This window comes from Chiloscyllium punctatum, chromosome 47 (genome assembly GCF_047496795.1).
Source record: "Chiloscyllium punctatum isolate Juve2018m chromosome 47, sChiPun1.3, whole genome shotgun sequence".
Classification (NCBI taxonomy): Eukaryota; Metazoa; Chordata; class Chondrichthyes; order Orectolobiformes; family Hemiscylliidae; genus Chiloscyllium; species Chiloscyllium punctatum.
This window is the reverse complement of record NC_092785.1, coordinates 20,831,618-20,854,566: the sequence shown is the minus strand read 5'-3', so window position 1 is coordinate 20,854,566 and position 22,949 is coordinate 20,831,618. Positions and strand designations below refer to the sequence as shown.

Below are 22,949 nucleotides of genomic sequence, written 5' to 3'. Positions count from 1 at the left end.
ACTTAAAAGGAATTTTGGGGTTTACATATTAAAGTAGCATATCCCATTCTAAAAGATGAAGGCCTTAATCTAAATTTGTATAATTTATCATAACAGCTCCAATACCTTTTGCTATAAATTCTGTGTCTTCTGGTCCCACAACGCCTCGAAAGCTAGAGCTTCCAAATAAACCTGTTGGACTATAACGTGGTGTTGTGAGATTTTTAACTATATGGAACAGTTTGTGAGACTGGTGACGATTGGACGTTGTGGTTCACATGGAAATTCTTTGTTGGGACAGGATGCAATGTGAGGGCTCTGGCATTCTTACGTTCCGCCAAGCTGTGGAAACTTCGAGCCGGGTAGAATCTCCCAAAGAAGGAGAAGGAACCGAGGGAGAGAAGGATGAGCAGAGAGATGAGACAGAAGGAGGCAAGGCTGAGGGGCAGGAGCTGCCCGAGACCACTGAGGGTGCGAGTCTCCTGGACCCCAGCCCGAAAGGTCAGAGCAACGTCATTCTTCCTCCCCCTGCAACCAATTCCCAGGTCCCACCTCCCCGTTTCCATCTCCTCCTAAATCCCCCTTCCTTCCTTGCTCTTCCACCCCTACTCCTTTCCTGTGGAATCCTCGGCTGCATTAACAGCGGCAACGAGTGAGTAATGGGTTTGAGGTTGGCGCACAGTATGACTATGGTAAACCAGAGGCCCAGATGATGCTTTGGGTTGAAATCCCGCCACATCAGGTAGAGAAATGTACTCAGTTGTTACAAGTTTGGCCTTGCAAGCTCGTCTGAGTAACAGTGGCTGCAAACAAGTCAACTATTTGTGCTGATAAAAACCCAGCCTGGCTGGTCCTCTCACATCCTGCCATTCCTGCTTGACCAGTGGTACAATTAACCTTGGGCTGTCATCTGAATCATAGAACCCCTGTAGTGGTAAGCACTGCTGCCTCCCAGCGCCAGGGACCCAGGTTTGATTCCAGCCTCAGGTGACTGTCCGTGTGGAGTTTGCACATTCTCCCCGTGTCTGCGTGGGTTTCCTCTGGGTGCTCCGGTTTCCTCCCACAGTCCAAAGATGTGCGGGTCAGGTGAATTGGCCATACTAAATTGCCCACAGTGGTCAGGGATGTGTAGATTAGGTGCATGAGTCAGGGGTAAAAATAGGGCAGGGGAATGGGCCTGGGTGAATTACTCTTTGGAGGGTCAGTGTGGACTTGTTGGGCCGAAGGGCCTGTTTCCACACTGTAGGGATTCTGATTCTGTTTCTTCTGATACTCCTGACACAGCGTTCCAACAAACATGGAGCCTGTGGCAAGTCCATAGACAATGAGTGAGGGTACCCGTATTTATTTTACATTTGGGGCACATTGAAGATGCTCCCTGCTTAAATTTCACAAGATGATCTGGGGCCAGGTGAGCCCTATGACCAATCTTTAACTGCATAGCATGGGTCCTATTATATATCAAAATTCTCCTCGTATTCTCACAAATGTTTCCAAAGTGATCTCAACTCCTAACTCTCTCTCCCAGACCTCATGTAGATGCTCAATGTTACCTGCGGAACCTCCCCCAACAAATGATAGTGAGTACTCACTGAAAGAGAGCCTGAAGTGCCCTCTTTTCCCTATCAGACCTATAACACTCAGTCAAAAGCATGGTCTCCTTTCGGATTGAAACCTCTAAATCTGAAAGAAACAGAAGGGGTCCCTATTTGACAATCCGAATTTTTTGTTCAAATGACATCAACATTCATCCTCAAACAGATCATCCAAAGAAGAGAATCCCCTATCCGCCCAAAGTTTAAACCTGGGATCCATTGTGCCTGGCCAGACGTCCGACATGCCAACTATGGGAGTAAGAAAAGATGTTTTAGGCATAGTAGCTTCCATCTCCCTCATTGTCCTCCACGTTTTGACCATGTTAGTAACTGTTGGATTATAGTGATGTTCCGCAACTGTCGAAAAAGGACAGGTTGATAAGAGGACACTTGAGGAGGCCTCAATGTCCAAACATATGAACACCGAGTCCCCACAGGCCCAGTCACTTACAAAAGATAGAAGGGAGCTCAGCTGAAAGCTTCGAATGTCCAGGAGGTCCACTCCCCCCAATCTCTCTGGCAGTTACAGTTTTGCAAGCTTAATAAGGGGGCCGCTTATAGCTCCAAATAAAAGAACTAAACCATTGAATTTCCGAAATCCTTGCCTAGGAAAGAACAAAGGGAGCATCCGCAAAGGGTGCAATAAGCGAGGATAAGAGCGACTGGACCCAATCATGATATTGGAAGGGCCCTCACACCTTTGAAGGTCTTGTTTAGTCTTGTCAAACAAATGAACAAAATTTGCCTTGAATAACTGATCAAAGCTAACGGGTAGCAGAGAGGCCCAAGTATAGAAAACCTCCCTGTGCCCATTTAAAGGGGAACCCACCTTCCACGGCAGGTTTTCCCCGAAGACCACCCCGCCCCATAGGCATAGCCTCCGACTTTGAAAAATTGACCTTGTAACCCGAGAAAGAGCCAACCGAATTAATACATTGTGTCAAACAGTGCACCAAGACTGCCAGGTTCGAGAGAAAAATAAGAGCGTCATCTGCATGTAGTGTGATCTTATGCACCTCCGACCCCACCTTTGGGACAGCAATAGCAGGGTCCCCACAAACGGCCTCCGTCACCACGGCTCAGTCACCAATGTGAAAAGCGAAGGTGAGAAGGGACAGCCTTGCCGACTGCCCCGACCATAGTTAAAATGATCAGATCTTATACCATTGGTGAGAACCGCCGCCAGAGGATCACTGTAAAGGACCCTTACCCAGCTAGTAAACACTTCACTCAGGCCAGACCGTTCCAAGGTATGAAAAAGATCCAGCCATTCCACCTGATCAATTCCCTGCTCTGTGAGGATGAAGGGATCCATTCGCCAGTACCGTGAGCTCATTGCGTAACCCTTAATCTCAGCTACTAAATCTACTGCTGCATGATCAGAGATGGCAATATTCCCAATTGAGCAAGATACCATCGAACCTAGATGAGCAGCGGAAGTTAGGAAAATAATCAATTCTCGTATGGCACTCATGAGGATTGGAAAAGAACATTAAGTCCTTGCCTCTAGGTTGGAATGTCTCCAAATGTCTAGCAACCCCAATTCCACACATAGATCACCCAACTGTAGATTGTGGAGGAAGCTTTTGGGGGCCTTTGGGCATTCTATCCAGCACACAGGGTCCACCAGGCAATTAAAGTCCCCCACTATAATAATATGTCACAATGCAAAGCCATCAGCTTAGTGCATCAGTCAAAACGTTAAGGGGTTGGACAATAGACATTTAAAATACCATATTCCTCGCCATGTGTTCGGGCCTTTAGGATAACAAACCAACCATGTTCACCTTTAACACAATCTATTAAATTCAATGGAAGATTCTTCAGGAAGAGTATCGCCAACCCCCCCTGCTCTTTAGTATGAAAGGATGAGAAAAGCACCCCCCCCCCCACCCCAATCAAGCCTGCCCTGCTGAAGTGTTCCTTGTCATTTAAGGTGAGTATCCTGCAACAGGGCAACATCCACCCTCTCCTTTCTGAGTCTCGGCAACACCTTCACTGTTCACCAGTGCTTCACGGAAGCTCACTGGCGATGTTGCCTAATATCGTGAGGAAACGTCTGAAAACAAACCTTCCAGCTCAGCAAGCAAACTTACATCCAGAACCTCAACCTGAGCTACACATCTTCTCAAAACTCGCTAACACTTTTTTTTTCGTTTTAACTGGCGAATGGATCCCTCTAATATGCCAGGTATACCGTTTAAGAACGCTGCTAGTCATGATCCTTTACAACCACCTGACAAGAGTGAAAAATGTTGTGAAACTTGAAAGGGTTCAGAAAAGATTTACAAGCATGTTGCCAGGGTTGGAGGATTTGAGCTATAGGGAGAGGCTGAACAGGCTGGGGCTGTTTTCCCTGGAGCGTCGGAGGCTGAGGGGTGACCTTATAGAGGTTTACAAAATTATGAGGGGCATGGATAGGATAAATAGACAAAGTCTTTTCCCTGGGGTCAGGGAGTCCAGAAATAGAGGGCATAGGTTTGGGGTGAGAGGGGAAAGATATAAAAGAGACCTAAGGGCAATTTTTTTTCTCACAGAGAGTGGTGCGTGTATGGAATGAGCTTCCAGAGGAAGTGGTGGAGGCTGGTACAATTGCAACATTTAAGAGGCATTTGGATGGGTATATGAATAGGAAGGGTTTGGAGGGATATGGGCCGGGTGCTGGCAGGTGAGACTAGATTGGATGGGGATATCTGGTCGGCATGGATGGGTTGGACCATAGGGTCTGTTTCCATGCTGTACATCTGTGACTCTAAAAGGAAGAATTCGACTTTACAGTCTGCTGGGCATAGACAGAAGAAGCCTCGTGGAGTCTATTTATGAAAAACCAACAAAAAAACTAACAACAAAAGGCACTTGACAGGGGACTTTGTCGCCTGCCCATAGAGGGCGCGAATACCTCCCACACACATCTCCATTAACCCCGTCCAGCACCCCAGACCCAGACGATAGAAGGAAACAGCCAAAATAGTGGGCACTCCGCCCACCCCCAACTATATATCAACACCAATCCTCATCTGAGAAAAAAAAACACACCAACGGCAGCTTCTTTCAGAAAAAAGTAACATTCCAAGAAGCATAACAACAGAAAAAAAACCCCACACATTATTGTCCATGTCTGTAAATCCATCCGAATTATTTTCAAGTGTCCAAGAAATTTTTCATTTGTTCCGAGGACAGCACCATCTCCTCATGAGTAATATGAAGCACCGCTGGGTAGCTCATCAAATATTGAATACGCAGGTCCTTTAATTTTCTCTTGACCTCATCAGATGATTTCCTTTTATGGAACACCGCTGCAGAAAAGTTCTGGGAAAAAAATGATCTTAGCTCCCTGATAGGTCAGGGCCTGTGGATCTTTCCCCATCCTTTCAGAAGATCCCTGCTTGTCCCTGTAGCTTCGACGTTGTACCAGGACTGGGCGGAGGTGCTGATCCACACCTGGTACAACCCGGTGAGCTCTGTCAGTCTTCAGCCGGTCAGCTTCGGCATCCCAGCCAAGAAACTGTGGCAGCCCCGTCTTCAAAGAAGTTGGCTAGCTGCCCACCTTCCACTCCCTTCGGCAGCCCAATGACCTGGATATTTTTTCTCCTCCCTCAATTTTCCAGAGCATCGACCTGTTCAGTCAAGGCCTGTGCCTGTTTCTTTGAGGGCTTGGATCCGCCCCGCTGAGGACTCGACCTCGGTCTCCGACGCTGTGGTCCGCCGCTCGATCTCTTCCGAGCTTTTGTAGCATGACCCAAATCGGCTCCAGCCGAGTACGATTGTCTTCCGTCAACCCCTTGACCATCCCTCGGATCACCACAAGGTTTTTTTTTAGATTAGATTAAATTCCCTACGGTGTGGAAACAGGCCCTTCGGCCCAACATGTCCTCACCGACCCTCCGAAGTGTAACCCGCCCCCCCCCCCCCCCCCCTCCCTGACTAATGCACCTAACAACTATGGACAATTCACCCTAACCTGCATATCTTTGGAATGTGGGAGGAAACCCACGCAGACACTGGGAGAATGTGCAAACCCCACACAAACAGTTGCCCGAGGCTAAAATCGAAACTGGGACCCTTGGTGCTGTGAGGCGGCAGTGAGCCCCCGTGACGCCTGTTCTTCAGCGACGTTCTGTTGCATAGGTACCTCTCGGTTGCCACGGGAGCTGCAGCTGCATTCTCAGTGGCAGCAGTGGGCCTGCCTGACACCTCCAGAGAGTGCCCCGTGAGGTGGAGCCTGGCTGTCTGCGTCCCTTTTGTCATCCTCTCTCCCACGAAAAGAATTCACAGTCGAACCTCGGCTATCTGAACATCAACCGTCTGAATCCCAGACCATCCGAACAAAATCTCCAGGCCTTGTGAAAACAGCACCAGGCAACCGGGCGTTCTGTGATCAGTTAACCAGCATTATGGCATGCATTGCTGGATAACCGACAGATGTTCGATAGCCGGCACTCAAACTACCGCTTCTTACCGATAGATCGGCTGTTGACTAACTGGCATTATGGCGTGTGCTAACGGATAATGCCCGACCAGTCGGCACTCAGATTACTGCTTGTTTTGGGCCACTTGAGCGATCAATCATCCAAACAAAATACTCCCCACCCGCCTGGTTCGGACAATCCACTGCACGTGGATGTAAACGGTTTCACAACCGTTTAACATACCTTTCTTTTTTGGCAAAAATTTAAGATTGGGCGGTAAAAATATCACTACTGCTGGGCTGGGGTGCACAGCTCCACAAGGCAGATCTACTCAGATCGCTACCATCTTGGATCCGCCATCAGGATTCTTAAAGGTACACCACGGTCACGTATGTTTAACTCGGTGTCTCTCCTCTTCCCTCCCCCCCCCCCCCCCCCAAACCATAGGCCCGGAGACGAGTGAGGAGGCCATCCCATCCTTCAAGAGCTGCATCTTCTCAAGGCTGTTCCTCACCCACCTGCTCTGGCTGTCGATCGTGCAGCTCCGGCATTACCTGTTCATCGGCATGCTCAACCCCTTGCTGACCCTGCTGGCCCGCAGTGACACCCAGCTAAGTACGGACAGTCGCTGCTCACCAAGGGGAAGGGGAAGACCTGGCCGCAGGGTGCAGCCAAGGGGGTGGAGTGGGTGTGGGAGGGAGATGTTGGGGGGGGGAGGGGTGTGGGTGGGAAGGAAAAGAGAGGAGCGTGGAGGAACAAATGGGAGAAAGTGGGACAGCAGAAGGAAATGGGGGAGGGAGAGAGAGAGTGGAGAAGGTTGGGGAGGAAAGGAGAGAGTTAAGAGATTGGGGAAGAAAAGAAGGAGCAGTGGTGGGGCAGGAAGGGGGGGAGAGAGAGGAAAGTGGAGGAGAGCGAAAAGGAGGGGGAAAGGAAAGAAGGGAGGGTGGGAGTGAGAGGAAGGAAGGCAGAGAGAAGGCATGTGGAAGGACAACGGGACTGGAAGAGGAATGATGAGGGAGTGAGAGAATGGAAAAGGATGGAAGAGAGATGGGTTTGGAAGGGGAATAAAAAGAGAGGGAGTGGGAGAGGAACTGGAGAAAGAGGAGTAAGTGGTGGGGAGAACGGGAGAGGGAGGGAGTGGGAGAGGAAGAGAGAGAAGAAGTGGAGGAGGAAGGAAGAGAGAGGGTGTGGGAGGAAGGAGAGGGAAAGAGAGCACAGGAAAAGGATTTGGGAGGTGATGGGAGAGTGCAGACAATGTCAGGGCAGTGTTTGGTCAGACAAGGGGATGAACAGGGGAAGGGCAAAGGGAAGAGGCAGGGAGTGTAGTAGATCGAGAGAGAGAGAGAGAGCTTCAGTCAGAGGAGAGAGAGAGAGAGAGAGAGACAGCAGAGGAGGAGGGGGTGACATGTGGAAAGATAAGGCAGTTTGAAGACCTGGCCCCGGATTTGTCTACGCGAAAGGTTTTCTGAATTGCTCACCGTGCCTTCACTCCAACCGCCTGTCCCCTCCTCTGTAACCTCACCGTGCCTTCATTCCAACCACCTGTCTCCTCCTCTGTAACCTCACTGCGCCTTCACTCCGACCGCCTGTCCCCTCCTCTGTAACCTCACTGCGCCTTCACTCCAACCACCTGTCTCCTCCTCTGTAACCTCACTGCGCCTTCACTCCAACCGCCTGTCCCCTCCTCTGTAACCTCACTGCGCCTTCACTCCAACCGCCTGTCCCCTCCTCTGTAACCTCACTGCGCCTTCACTCCAACCCCCTGTCCCCTCCTCTGTAACCTCACTGCGCCTTCACTCCAACCCCCTGTCCCCTCCTCTGTAACCTCACTGCGCCTTCACTCCAACCGCCTGTCCCCCCTCTGTAACCTCACCGTGCCTTCACTCTGACCCCCTGTCCTCTCCTCTGTAACCTCACCGCGCCTTCACTCCAACCCCCTGTCCCCTCCTCTGTAACCTCACCGTGCCTTCATTCCAACCACCTGTCTCCTCCTCTGTAACCTCACTGCGCCTTCACTCCGACCGCCTGTCCCCTCCTCTGTAACCTCACTGCGCCTTCACTCCAACCACCTGTCTCCTCCTCTGTAACCTCACTGCGCCTTCACTCCAACCGCCTGTCCCCTCCTCTGTAACCTCACTGCGCCTTCACTCCAACCGCCTGTCCCCTCCTCTGTAACCTCACTGCGCCTTCACTCCAACCCCCTGTCCCCTCCTCTGTAACCTCACTGCGCCTTCACTCCAACCCCCTGTCCCCTCCTCTGTAACCTCACTGCGCCTTCACTCCAACCGCCTGTCCCCTCCTCTGTAACCTCACCGTGCCTTCACTCTGACCCCCTGTCCTCTCCTCTGTAACCTCACCGCGCCTTCACTCCAACCACCTGTCCTCTCCTCTGTAACCTCACTGCGCCTTCACTCCAACCCCCTGTCCCCTCCTCTGTAACCTCACTGCGCCTTCACTCCAACCGCCTGTCCCCTCCTCTGTAACCTCACTGCGCCTTCACTCCAACCCCCTGTCCCCTCCTCTGTAACCTCACTGCGCCTTCACTCCGACCGCCTGTCCCTTCCTCTGTAACCTCATCGCGCCTTCACTCTGACCGCCTGTCTCTTCCTCTGTAACCTCACTGTGCCTTCACTCCAACCGCCTGTCCCCTCCTCTGTAACCTCACTGTGCCTTCACTCCAACCACCTGTCCCCTCCTCTGTAACCACACTGCGCCTTCACTCCAACCGCCTGTTCCCCCCCCCCCCCCGTAACCTCATTGTGCCTTCACTCCAATCGCCAATCCCCTCCTCAATAACCTGACCGTGCCTTCACTTCAGCTGCCTGTCCCCTCCTCTGTACCCTCACCACGCCTTCACAACTGCCTGTTCTCTCCTCTGTAATCTGACTGTGCCTTCACTCCAACCGGCTGTGTCCTCCTCCATAACCTCACCACGCCTTCACTCCAACCGCCTTTCCCGTCTTCCATAACCTCACCATGCCTTCACACCAACCGCCTGTCCCCTCTGAAATCTCACTGCGCCTTCACTCCAACCACCTGTACCCTCCTCTGTAGCCTCACCGTGCCTTCACTCAAACCGCCTGTCCCCTCCTCTGTAACCTCACCGTGCCTTCACTCAAACCGCCTCTCCCCTCCGCTGTAACCTCACCGCGCCTTCACTCAAACCGCCTGTCCTCTCCTCTGTAACCACACTGCGCCTTCACTCTGACCACCAGTCCCCTCCTCTGTATTATCACCGCGCCTTCACTCCGACGACCTGTCCCCTTCTCTGTAACCTCACCACGCTTTCACTCCAAACGCCTGTCCCCTCCACTGTAACTTCACCACGCCTTCACTCCAACCACCTGTCCTCTCCTCTGCAACCTTACCGGGCCTTCTGTAACCTCACTGCACCTTTCCTCCAACCACATGTCCCCTCATGTGTCGCCGCACTGCGTCTTCACACCAACCGCCTGTCCTCTCCTCTGTACCCTCACCGTGCCTTCACTCGAACTGCCTGTCCCCTCCTCCGTAACTTCAACGTGCATTCACTCCAATCGCCAGTCCCCTCCTCTGTAACTTCACCGCACCTTCACTCCAACCCCCTGTCCCCTCCTCTGTACCCTCACCGCACCTTCACTCCAACCCCCTGTCCCCTCCTCTGTACCCTCACCGCACCTTCACTCCAACCCCCTGTCCCCTCCTCTGTAACCTCACCGTGCCTTCACTCCAACCCCCTGTCCCCTCCTCTGTAACCTCACCGTGCCTTCACTCCAACCCCCTGTCCCCTCCTCTGTACCCTCACCGCACCTTCACTCCAACCCCCTGTCCCCTCCTCTGTAACCTCACCATGCCTTCACTCCAACCCCCTGTCCCCTCCTCTGTACCCTCACCGCACCTTCACTCCAACCCCCTGTCCCCTCCTCTGTAACCTCACCATGCCTTCACTCCAACCCCCTGTCCCCTCCTCTGTACCCTCACCGTGCCTTCACTCCAACCCCCTGTCCCCTCCTCTGTACCCTCACCGCACCTTCACTCCAACCCCCTGTCCCCTCCTCTGTAACCTCACCATGCCTTCACTCCAACCCCCTGTCCCCTCCTCTGTACCCTCACCGCACCTTCACTCCAACCCCCTGTCCCCTCCTCTGTAACCTCACCATGCCTTCACTCCAACCCCCTGTCCCCTCCTCTGTACCCTCACCGTGCCTTCACTCCAACCCCCTGTCCCCTCCTCTGTACCCTCACCGCACCTTCACTCCAACCGCCTGTCCCCTCCTCTGTAACCTCACCATGCCTTCACTCCAACCCCCTGTCCCCTCCTCTGTACCCTCACCGTGCCTTCACTCCAACCCCCTGTCCCCTCCTCTGTACCCTCACCGCACCTTCACTCCAACCCCCTGTCCCCTCCTCTGTACCCTCACCGCACCTTCACTCCAACCCCCTGTCCCCTCCTCTGTACCCTCACTGCGCCTTCACTCCAACCCCCTGTCCCCTCCTCTGTACCCTCACTGCGCCTTCACTCCAACCCCCTGTCCCCTCCTCTGTACCCTCACTGCGCCTTCACTCCAACCCCCTGTCCCCTCCTCTGTAACCTCACCATGCCTTTAACTGACTGTCGCCTCCTCTTTAACCACACCATGTCTTTAACTGTCTGTCCCCTCCTCTGTCACCTGACCGCGCCTTCACTCCAACTGCCTGTCCTCTCCTCTGTTACCTCACCGTGCCTTCACGATAAAGCCCTCACCTGGACCCTCACTCCCTCCACTCTGGACTATTTTAGAGCACTCCTCCAAATATTGCCTGTGTACTAACCTCAGTGAGTCCTTCTCACTATATATCTGCTCTGCTCACTGATCCAGCCTGACTCTTTATCCACACATCCTCCTCCAGCCCCGACACCCCCTCCCTCTCTCTGTCACCCCCTCTAGCCCCTACACCCCCTCCCTATCTCTGTCACCCCCCTCTAGCCCGTACACCCCCTCCCTATCTCTGTCACCCCCCTCTAGCCCCTACACCCCCTCCCTATCTCTGTCACCCCCTCCAGCCCCTACACCCCCTCGCTAGCTTTGTAATCCCCTCCAGCCCCTACACCCCCTCCCTATCTCTGTCACCCCCCTCCAGCCCCTACACCCCCTCCCTATCTCTGTCACCCCCTCCAGCCCCTACGCCCCCTCGCTAGCTTTGTAATCCCCTCCAGCCCCTACACCCCCTCCCTATCTCTGTCACCCCCCTCCAGCCCCTACACCCCCTCCCTGTCTCTGTAACCCCCCTCCAGCCCCTACGCCCTCTCCCTATCTCTGTAACCCCCTCCCTATCTCTGTAACCCCCTCCAGCCCCTACACCCCCTCCCTATCTCTGTAACCCCCCTCCAGCCCCTACACCCCCTCCCTATCTCTGTAACCCCCCTCCAGCCCCTACACCCCCTCCCTATCTCTGTAACCCCCTCCAGCCCCTACACCCCCTCCCTATCTGTGGAACCTTGTGGCCACCTCAACATGTCAATTCAAGGCACTGGACTGGGATGTTTAAGATTGTGCTGCATATTTGTCCTAAACATTCTGCAGATGGTGTGTGTCTCCCAGTCACAGTCCATCTGCCTGTCTGTCTATCCGCAAGTGATCAGCATTGAGTTTCGAAACTCTCAGTTCCATTGGCTCTGAGCTTTTTGCCTGTGCCTTGCCCCAGTTCATGCTTCACGTCACAGTCACTAAATGAGTGAGGAACATGCAAGCAATGAACCTGAACCCCCTGCCAGTGTGGCAGGATCTGTGGAAAGAGAAAGACTTCACCTTTGAAGCCACAGCAAAACCACATTGGACTCGACCCATTAACTGTTTGTGTGTGGCTCTCTCGCGCTCTCTCGCGCTCTCTCTCGCTCTCTCTCGTGCTCTCTCTCGTGCTCTCGCGCTCTCTCTCTCTCCTGTCATGGCTGTGATTTCTGGTTCTAATTCAGCTTCCCAGCATCTGCAATGTTTTGCTTTTATCGAAAGATGTTTTGATTTTAACATGTTTGCCCTCCCCCTCCTGATCTTTCTCTGACTCCCTCACTCTTCTTTTTCTCTCTCTCTCTCTCTCTCTCCATCTCTCACCCACCCCTCCCATTCCCGCTTTCCAACTCGTGCTCTCACTCTCTCTCTTTCCCCCATCCCTCTCTCTCCCCTCCCACATCTTGCTCCTCCTCTTTCCTCTCAACGCCCCCTCACCCCCCTTCTCTCTTTTGCCCTCCTTCACTCTCTTCCCTGTCCCTGTCTCCATTTTCCTCTGTCTTGTGAACTCTCTCTTTCTCCTTGTCTATCTTGCTTTATTTCCCTGTCTCTCACCCCACACCTCCTTTTCTGTCTCTCTGTTTCCCTTTCTCATCCGTCTCTCTCTGTCTCTCCCTGTGTCTGTCCCCCTCTCTCTCTCTTACTGCATATCCTCCTGCTTTCCTTTTCCCTCTCTATCCCTCCATGTTATGTGCTTTTTCTTCCTCTGTCTCTCTCTCCCTTTTACTTCTCTCTGTCTGTGTCTCTCTCTCTCATTATCACCCTCCATGTCCTACCATTTCTCCATGCCTCTCTGTCTGTCCCTCCATTTGTCTCTTCTTGTCTGTGTTTCTCTTCTCTCTGTCTTCCTCCCTGTTTATCTCTCTCTTCTTCCCTATCTCTTTCTTCCTCTTTTCGTCCCTGTTTTTATCTCTCTCTCTTGCTCCCTCTCTTTCACCTCACTCTGTTTTCTATCTCTCTCTCTCTCTCTCTTCCTCTCTGTCTTTTGGTTTCTCCATTTCTCTCTCTTTCTGCCCTTCCAATTCCCTTCCTCCCTTTCTCTCTCTTTCCTCCCTGTTTTTCTTTCTCTTTCCATGCCCCCCTCACTCTCTCTCCCCCCATGTCTTTCTCTCTCTTCCTGTCTCTCATTCCCCCCCCCCACTGTTTGTCTTTCCCTCCCACCCTGTGTTTCTCTCACGCTCTCTCTCTTGCCCTCCTTTCTCTTTCTGTTTCTTTCTCTCTTCCTCCCCCTCCCCCTCTCCCTCTTCCTGCCTTTCTCTCTCCTTCCCCATGTTTCTCTCTCTCTCTCTCTCTCTCTCTCTCTCTCTCTCTCTTCCTCCCTCCCCCCTCTCTGTCTTCCTCCATGTCTCTCTCCCTCCGTGTTTCTCTCTCCCTCCCTTCCTGTGTTTTCTCTCTCTCTCTTTTTTCTCTCTCTCTCTCTCTCTCTCTCTCTCTCTCGCTCGCTCCCTCCCTCCCCCCTCCCTGTCTTCCTCCATATCTGTCTCCCTCCCTGTGTTTCTCTCTCCCTCCCTTCCTGTGTTTTTCTCTCTCTCTCTCTCTCTTTCTCTGTCTTCCTCCCTCCCCCTCTCTGTCTTCCTCCATATCTGTCTCCCTCCCTGTGTTTCTCTCTCCCTCCCTTCCTGTGTTTCTCTCTCTCTCTTTCTCTCTCTCTTTCTCTCTCTTTCTTTCTCTCTCTTTTCTCTCTCTCTCTCTCTCTCTCTCTCTCTCTCTCTCTCTCTCGCTTCCTCCCTCCCCCTCTCTGTCTTCCTCCATGTCTGTCTCCCTCCCTTCCTGTGTTTCTTTCTCTCTCTCTCTCTCTCTCTCTCTCTTCCTCTCTCTCTTCCTCCCTCCCCCCTCCCTGTCTTCCTCCATGTCTGTCTGTCTCCCTCCCTGTGTTTCTCTCTCCCTCGCTTCCTGTGTTTTTCTCTCTCTCTCTCTCTCTCTCTCTCTCTCTCTCTCTCTCTCTCTCTCTCTCTCTCTGTCTTCCTCCCTCCCCCCTCCCTGTCTTCCTCCATGTCTGTCTGTCTCCCTCCCTGTGTTTCTCTCTCCCTCCCTTCCTGTGTTTTTTTCTCTCTCTCTCTCTCTCTCTCTCTCTCTCTGTCTTCCTCCCTCCCCCCTCCCTGTCTTCCTCCATGTCTGTCTGTCTCCCTCCCTGTGTTTCTCTCTCCCTCCCTTCCTGTGTTTTTTTTTCTCTCTCTCTCTCTCTCTCTCTCTCTCTCTCTCTCTGTCTTCCTCCCTCCCCCCTCTCTGTCTTCCTCCATGTCTCTCTCGGCCCCTCCATTTTATCTCTCTCCCTCAGTCAGCACGTATACAAATGCCTTCGCCTTCACTCAGTTTTTTGGGGTCTTCTGTGCTCCCTGGAATGGGCTGCTCCTGGACCGGCACAAACGGAAAGCCAAGCCAACTGAAACTGCTAGCTCAGGTAACATGGTTTTCGACGCTCCGTTCCCTCACCGACTCCGCTGACTCAGCACGAGCCCCTTTCCCCAAACCCGAGAGACCCCCTCGGTCCTGGTCTTCAATGTACATGAGGCCTGAGCATCCACAGCTTGTAACATTTCCTCTTAGAGTCATAGAGATGTACAGCGTGGAAACAGGCCCTTCAATCCAATTTGTCTATACTGACCAGGTATCCCAACCCAATCTAGTCCCATTTGCCAGCACAAGGCCCATATCTCTCCAAACTCTTCCTATTCATATACCCATCCAGATGCCTTTTAAATGCTGTAATTGTACCAGCCTCCACCGCTTCCTCTGGCAGCTCATTCCATACACGTACCTCCCTCTAAAGTTGCCCTTTAGGTCCGTTTTAAATCTTTCCCCTTAAACCTATGCCCTCTAGAACCCCCCCCAGGGAAAATACTTTGGCTATTTACCCTGTCCTTGCACCTCATGAATTTGTAAGCCTCTATAAGGTCACCCCTCAGCCTCCGATGCTCCAGGGATAACAGTCCCAGCCTGTTTAGCCTCTCCCTAGAGCTCACGCCCTCCAACCCTGGCAACATCCTTGTAAATCTTTTCTGCACCCTTTCAAGTTTCACAACATCCTCCCTTGCTCGAAGTCACGCACATTGACAAGCGTCTGTACCGACAAAGCGAATCCACTCGTGTCTTGTCTCTTGTTCCAGAGTAACCCGGGGGTTGGCGCAGTGTCCCCCGTGCCTTTCTCCATGGCAACACGTCAGCCGATCAGCTTGTCACTCCCATGCCCATCGGCACCCCCTCTCGGCTGCTGTGTAAATTGTTGCAATCGTTTGAAGTTTGGCGTTCTTGCACGTGTCCTGGTGAGCGGGCGAGGGGAACAGGACGAATCCCCTTGTTCCCTGCCCACGAGGGAGCGAGAGAAACTCAGAACGGGCGACAGGGTGGCTCATTGTCGAGCACTGCTGCCTCCCAGCGCCAGTGACCTTGGTTCGATTCCAGCCTCTGGTGACTGTCTGTGTGGAGTTGCATGTTCTCCCCATGTCTGCTTAGGTTCCCTCGAGGTGCTCCATTTCCTCCTACAATCCGAAGATGCGCAGCTCAGGTGAATTGGCTGTGCTAAATTCCCCATGGTGTTCAGGGATGTGTAGGCTAGTTGCATTGGTCAAGGGTAAATATAGGATAATAGGGGAATGGGTCTGGGTGGGTTACTCTTCAGAGAGTTGGTGTGGACTTGTTGGGCCGAAGGGCCTGTTACCACACCGTAGGGATTCCATGAATTGAAGTTAGGGGGTCGAATCCTGCTGTCTCTGGATGGGGATAGGTGTATGAAGCAGTGGTGTTTATTTTGGTTGCTTTCTGTAACAGTGCCTCTTTCTCCCTCTGTCCACAGGTTCCCTTGCCCTGCAGCGACTGATAGACTTGAAGGCGACGGTGCTGTCCCTCACCATCACCGTCACACAGTGCGTCCTGTTCTCTCTCTCTGCTGCCATTCCCGTCCTGCCTGTGCAGTTCCTCACTTTCATCCTGCAAGTCATCAATCGCGCCTTCCTGTACGGGGGCCACGCTTCGTTCGTTGCCATCGGGTACGTCCTCCAGGCGTCGCAACACCTGCCCCGCTCTCCGGAATTCTGATCCGAACGAACCCGGGTCTCTGGCACTGGGAGGCAGCAGTGCCAGCCAATGAGCCACCGTGTCACCCCTTCAATCTTCCTTACTTTACATCTAGCAACAGATCACTGATTGTTCTGAGTTTCTCTCGCTCCCTCGTGGGCAGGGAACAAGGGGATTTGTCCTGTTCCCCTTGCCCACTCACCAGGACACACGCAAGAACGCCAAACTTCAAACGATTGCAACAATTTACACAGCAGCCGAGAGGGGGTGCTGATGGGCACAGGAGCGCCACGCTGATCGGCTGATGCGCTGCCATGGAGAAAGGCACAGGGGACACTGCCCCGAGCCCCCGGGTTACTCTGCAAGAAGGGACAAGACATGAGCAGATTTGATTTGTCGGCACGATGGCTCAGTGGTTAGCACGACTGTCTCACAGCGCCAGGGACCCGGGTCCGATTCCAGCCTCGGGCAACTGTCTGCGTATAGTTTTCACATTTTCCCAGTGTCTGCGTGGGTTTCCCATGGGTGTTCCGGTTTCCTCCCGCAGTCCAAAGCTGTGCAGGTTAGGTGAATTGGCTGTGCTAAATTGCCCGCAGTGTTAGGAGCATTAGTCAGGGGTAAATGTAGTGGAATCGGTCTGGGTGGATTACTTTTCGGAGGGTCGGTGTGGACTTGTTGGGCCGAAGGGCCTGTTTCCATACTGTAGGGAATCTAATCTAATTTAACATCCACCTGGAGCGGTGGTCCGAAAGTGGAATTCTCCTTTGATGTCCCAAACAGCTGCTCCGGTTAAATATCCGGTCAGATCCGGTCAGACATTTGGGGTGTCACAGTGGCTTCGTGGTTAGCACTGCTGCCTCACAGCACCAGGGTCCCGGGTTTGATTCCAGCCTCAGGCGACTCTCTGTGTGGAGTTTGCACATTCTGCCTGTCCCTGTGTGGTTTGCTCACAGCAGTCTAAAGATGTGGGCTTTGAGGTATGTAGGGAAGAGGTGTTGGAAATTCTGGAAAGGGTGAAAATAGATAAGTCCACTGGGCCTGATGGCATTTATCCTAGGATTCTCTGGGAAGCAAGGGAGGAGATTGCAGAGCCATTGGCCTTGATTTTTATGTCCTCGTTGTCTACAGGAATAGTGCCAGAAGACTGGAGGCTAGCAAATGTGGTTCCCTTGTTCAAGAAGGGGAGTAGGGATAACCCTAGTAACTATAGGCCGGTGAGTCTCACTTCTGTTGTGGGCAAAGTCTTAGAGAGAATTACAAGGGATAGGATTTATGAACATCTGGATAGGAATAATGTGATCAAGGATAGTCAGCATGGTTTTGTGAAGGGCAGGTCGTGCCTCACAAACCTTATTGAATTCTTTGAGAAGGTGACTAAGGAGGTGGACGAGGGGAAAGCGGTAGATGTGGTGAATATGGATTTTAGTAAGGCGTTTGATAAGGTTCCCCATGGTAGGCTACTGCAAAAAATACGGAGGTATGGCATTGAGGGTGAGTTGGAGGTTTGGATTAGAAATTGGCTGGCTGGAAAAAGACAGAGGGTAGTAGTTGATGATAAAGGTTCATTTTGGAGTGCAGTTACTAGCGGTTTCCGCAAGGATCTGTTTTGGGACCATTGCTGTTTGTCATTTTTATCAATGACCTGGAGGAGGGGTTAGAAGGTTGGGTGAGCAAGTTTGCGGATGATACAAAAGTCGGATGAGTTGTTGACAGTGAGGAAGGATGTGGCAGGTTACAGCGGGATATAGAGAAGCTGCAGAGCTGGGCAGGAAGGTGGCAAATGGAGTTCAATGTAGCTAAGTGTGAGGTGATTCACTTTGGTAAGAGTAACAAAAAGATGGGGTACTGGGCTAATGGTCGGATACTTGGTAGTGTGGATGAGCAGAGGGATCTTGGTGTCCATGTACACAGATCTCTGAAAGTTGCCACCCAGGTAAATAGTGCTGTGAAGAAGGCATATGGCGTACTGGCTTTTATTGGTAAAGGAATTGAGTTCCGGAGTCCTGAGGTCATGTTGCAGTTGTATAAGACTCTGGTGTGGCCGCAGCTGGAGTATTGTGTGCAGTTTTGGTCGCCATACTTTAGGAAGGATGTGGAGGCACTGGAACGTGTGCAGAGGAGGTTTACCAGGATGTTGCCTGGAATGGTAGGAAGATCATATGAGGAAAGGCTGAGGCACATGGGGTTGTTTTCATTGGAGAAGAGAAGGTTTAGGGGTGACTTGATAGAGGTGTACAAGATGATTAGGGGTTTAGATAGGGTTGACCATGAGAACCTTTTTCCACATTTGGAGTCCGCTATTACAAAGGGGCATAGCTTTAAATTAAGGGGTGGTAGGTATAGGACAGATGTTAGGGGTAGGTTCTTTACTCAGTGAGTCTTGAGTTCATGAAATGCCCTGCCAGTAGCAGTGGGGGACTCTCCCTCTTTATGGGCATTTAAGCGGGCATTGGATAGGCATATGGAGGATAGTGGGCTAGTGTAGGTTAGGTGGGCTTGGATCGGCGCAACATCGAGGGCCGAAGGGCCTGTACTGTGCTCTATTCTTCTATGTTCTATATATGTTCTATGTGCAGATCAGGTGGATTGGCCACACTGAAATCGCCCATTCTGCCCAGGGGTGTGCAGGCTGAGTAGATTAGCCATGGCCAACATGAGGACTGCAGATGCTGGAGATCAGAGTCAAAAGGTGTGGTGCTGGAAAAGCACAGCCGGTCAGGCAGCATCCGAGGAGCAGAGGAGTCCATGGTTCAAGCACAAGCTCTTCATTGGGAATGTTGAGTGTAGGGGAGGCTGGATAAACAGAATAGGGAAGGGGCCAGGAGGATATTGGGGAGGAGGAAGCTGGTGTGACACAGGAAGACCACTCCAGAGCAGATGGACCAAATGGCCTGTGAATTCTTTAACTCTTTTCTCTTATTCCCTCCAGGTTCCCTTCCTGCCACTTTGGGAAGGTCTTTGGTACATTGATGGCCCTCTCTGCAGTCTTCTCTCTGCTCCAGTATCCCTGCTTTGCTCTGGTCAAGGGACCCTTGCAGGACGACCCGATGTATGTGAGTATTAGAGAGTTCTGAGGGCTCCAAATAGCATTATTTCATTCACTGAATTCAAAGTATCATTCTGTGTCTCTCTTACTGGAGTCTTTTTCTTTCTCTCTTCGCATCTGTCTCGTTGAGAGTCTCTATTCCTTGGTCAGAGCTTGGACTCTCTCTCTCTCTCTCTCTCTCTCTCTCTCTCTCTCTCTCTCTCTCTCTCTCTCTCTCTCTCTCACACTCTCTCACTCTCACTCTCTCTCTCACTCTCTCTCTCACTCTTTCTGTCTCTCCATCTCTCTTTCTTACCTTCTCTCTCTCACTCTCCCTCTCTCTTTTTGTCTTTCCCTCTCTCCATCTCTCTCTCTCTCTGTCTCACCCCCTCTCTCTCTTTCTGTCTCTCCCCCTCTCTAACTTTGCCTTTCTCTCTCTCTCTCTCTCTGTCTCTCCCTTTCTCATACTTTCTTACCGTCTTTCTTTCTCTCTCTCTCTCTCTCTTTCTCTCTCTGTTTCTCCCTGTCTCACTCTTTCTTACATTCTCTCTCTCTCTCTCTTTCTTCCTGTCTGTCTATCTGTGTGTGTCTCTCTCTCTTTCTTATCGTCTCTCTCTCTGTCTCTCCCTCCCTCTCTCTCTCTTTTTATCTCCCTCTCTTTCTGTCTCTCCCTCTCTCATTTTCTTAGCTTGTCTCTCTCGCTCTGTCTCTCTCTCCCTCTCTGACTCTCCCTCTCTCACTCTTTCTTACTCTCTCTCTCTCTCTCTCTCTCTTATAGCTGAACATAGCATTCGTCATCCTGGTGACCTTGGCCTATGTTCACCCCGTCAACGTCTTCCTGTACTGCCGGCAGGAAATGCGGCAGAGGGAAGCCCTGAAGCCACCTCAGGTCGAAGTGCCCATCCTGGAGAAGATCGATCAGCCAAGGGAAACTGATATCTAAGGCGGGTCTGTCTTTGGGCTGGGAGGGTGGCTGGCTGGTTATGAGGTTGGGCCTGGAGCAGATTGCCGTTTCCTTGGAAACCGGAGTCTGTCCCCCATTCTGGGATGTTTGGATCACGAGGTGAGCTCATCGTTTAGATGACCTTCGGCACTCCTTCATTTTGGATGTTTCCATTTTGTTCCAGAGGATCGCCGATGCTCATTCTTGCCTTCCTCTCCAACACGACCCACCTGCCCCCCCCGACCCCCGCTCCACACCACCCCATCTTCCTTCTCCTTTTCCTTTCCGTCCTCCTTCCCTCTCTCTCTTCCACCTTCCAGCTACTCTCCGCCTCCTTCCAGGCACCGACACTCTCTCTCTCTCTCTCTCTCTCTCTCCACGTCCCCTCCTCCACCCTCTCTGTCTCTCTCTCTTCTCTGTCCTTTCCCCTCTCGTTTTCTTGCCTTCTTCCTCCCGACGCTGCTGGGAAAGGTTCCTGCTGGGAGAAGGTGCCGCACCCAGGATCCCTCAGAAAGGCGTTTCCTTTGTAAACCCATCGGTGTGGGGCCTACACAAGCGAAGCAGGATCTGTCCTTAATCCTGTTCCTTTTGGCTTCTGTGGAATCTTATGCCCCTGGACAGGACGTGCGGCTCTCAACTCAAAATGGTGTTTGATCCGGTCCCCAAGTTGAAAAATGTGTCTATTCAGTCCATCTGCTCCCTACTATCCAAGAGCATACTCTCACACTGAGTCCATCTCACCCCCACTCATAAACCATCCTGTTCCTTTCTCCCCTTGGGTTGCTGACTTAGCCTCTCCTTAAACGTATCAACAAGATATACCTCGCCCACTCCCTGTGCAGGTGAGTTCGACCTTCTCCCCAGGCTCTCAGTCAGGACACTTCTCTGGAATTCCTGACTGGAATTATTGGTGACCATCGCATATCAATGGCCCCCTCGTTCTGCTCTCACCCACAAGTGAAGTCGATTCTGTCAAATCTTTTTATCATTTCAAACAGTTCCCTCAGCACGAGAGAGACTGGAACTGTACACGGTGACTCCCAGTGTGATACAGAGACCGGAACTGTACACGGTGACTCCCAGTGTGATACAGAGACCGGGAGTGTACACAGTGACTCCCAGTGTGATACAGAGACCGGAACTGTACACGGTGACTCCCAGTGTGATACAGAGACCGGAACTGTACACAGTGACTCCCAGTGTGATACAGAGACCGGGAGTGTACACAGTGACTCCCAGTGTGATACAGAGACCGGAACTCTTCACGGTGACTCCCAGTGTGATACAGAGACCGGAACTGTACACGGTGACTCCCAGTGTGATACAGAGACCGGAACTGTACACGGTGACTCCCCGTGTGATACAGAGATCGGAACTGCTCACGGTGACTCGCAGTGTGATACAGAGACCGGAACTCTTCACGGTGACTCGCAGTGTGATACAGAGACCGGAACTGTTCACGGTGACTCCCAGTGTGATACAGAGACCGGAACTGTTCACGGTGACTCCCAGTGTGATACAGAGACCGGAAATGTGCACAATCGGTCCAAGTGTGGTCAAACCAAGGATTGAGACACAATGCATATAAGCCCTCTCCCCCCAGCTCCATGTCTAACCCATTGAGCACAGGTCTTTATGAAAGAAACACATTTATAAACAGTCAGTTGTTTTGCACTTTCTCTACGCTGGAATGTGACAGAAGTATACCCAGCTCATGAAGTGATTTATGGTAATAAAGTTTTGTGATGTAGACAAACGGAGCATCTGAACCGGTGCACAGCAAAATCCCACAAACAGACCGACAGTCAGATGGTCGGTGCTTTGACATGGCCATGGTGTATGAGGGTTCATCCCAGGCCCTCAGACAACAGGGGTGTTCTTGCCCCTCCTTAATAATACCTTAATTGAGGGAATATTGTTCATCCCAGAGAGGGCTCCAGTTTAATGTCACACCCCAGAGGATGTCTCCAAAGATGGGATTGGGTGTGGGAAAGGGAATTGACTGATGGCCCTCTTCAAAGACTTCAGGAAGGGGATGAGCACACGACTGTTCCCACAGGATGTGGGAGAATATTGCGAGGTGTTAAGTTTGTAAATAATTCTGTCTTTGTTCTTTTGATGCGCTTCGGAAACACAGTTGGAAGGCAGAATGAATACTCATCTGCTCGGACACTTGGCCCATCCACCAGGGACTGTGCCTGTCCTACGTTATAAATCTGCATTCCCAGTGTCAGTATTAACCGTGCCAAAATGCGTTCTGTGAAAAGAAAGTTTTCTGAAAAAGCAAAATAAAGTTTCTGTTACAGACATCATTTTGCTTTATTTGCCGTATTCCCAAGACAGGTGCAGCATGGGGTTAGATACAGTGTAGAGCTCCTTTAGTATTACCCTGACAGTGTCCCCCCCACTTCATACCCTATCTTTGTGGGATAATAAAGAATATTTCAACAACAGCCAAATTGATGCAAATCCCAGTCATTGATTCTCTCTGCATGGAGAGGCTGCATTTCCCCATTCCTGAGACAGTTTATGGGATCTTCCTTCCTCATGTTTCCCAAAGCAATTGAACAAAAAAGTAAAATCATTGTTGTCCAATTTCGATGAACTTTGTTCAAACTGTCATTGGACTGGAAGGAGGTGGAGTCACCATCTTTGTGAGGGGCACATGCACAATAATGTTTTTCATTCCGGATGAGTTACCACTTCAAAATTAGTTTATAGCTGTCCACTAGTGACTTCAATGTGAACAAGATTGGTTTTAATTCTCTTTACTGTCTGCGACTGTTCTTATTTTTATTTATGTGTCTTATGCCCCACACAAAGATGGTACCCAGCACAAGGACACAAGTTTTAGGCTTGGCTGCCATACTTGAGTGTGTGATGTCAGCAAGAGATAATGAAGTCTTATTTCCCTTGGCCTCTCTGTACAGTGCCACCACAAGATAAGACCATCAGCCATTAAAAATCACATAACACCAGGTTTATAGTCCAACAGGTTTATTTGGAAGCACTAGCTTTTGGAGTGCTGCTCTCATCCCTGATGAAGGAGCAGCGCTCTGAAAGCTAGTGCTTCCAAGTAAAACATTGGACTATAACCTGGTTTTGCATGATTTTTAACTTTGTACACCCCAGTCCAACACCAGCGTCTCCAAATCATGACTGCCATCAGATGTACGAGCATAAATTCGGCCCATTGAGTTTGGTCTGCCATTCGACCATGGCGGATAGATTTTTCAATCC

General features: G+C 51.5%; 1 protein-coding gene across 1 annotated transcript in view; it reads left to right on the top strand.

Annotated features, from left to right (window-relative positions):
- Positions 1-22,016, top strand: part of LOC140468541 (equilibrative nucleobase transporter 1-like) — a 64,015-nt gene extending 41,999 nt beyond the window's left edge. Inside the window, exons 8-13 of the mRNA XM_072564630.1 lie at positions 281-480; positions 6,431-6,598; positions 14,006-14,128; positions 15,521-15,713; positions 18,671-18,794; positions 19,545-22,016. Coding sequence (XP_072420731.1) covers positions 281-480; positions 6,431-6,598; positions 14,006-14,128; positions 15,521-15,713; positions 18,671-18,794; positions 19,545-19,709 — 973 coding nt within the window. The 3' untranslated portion in view covers positions 19,710-22,016. The remainder of the gene's footprint in view (positions 1-280; positions 481-6,430; positions 6,599-14,005; positions 14,129-15,520; positions 15,714-18,670; positions 18,795-19,544) is intronic.
- Positions 22,017-22,949: the final 933 nt, after the last annotated feature.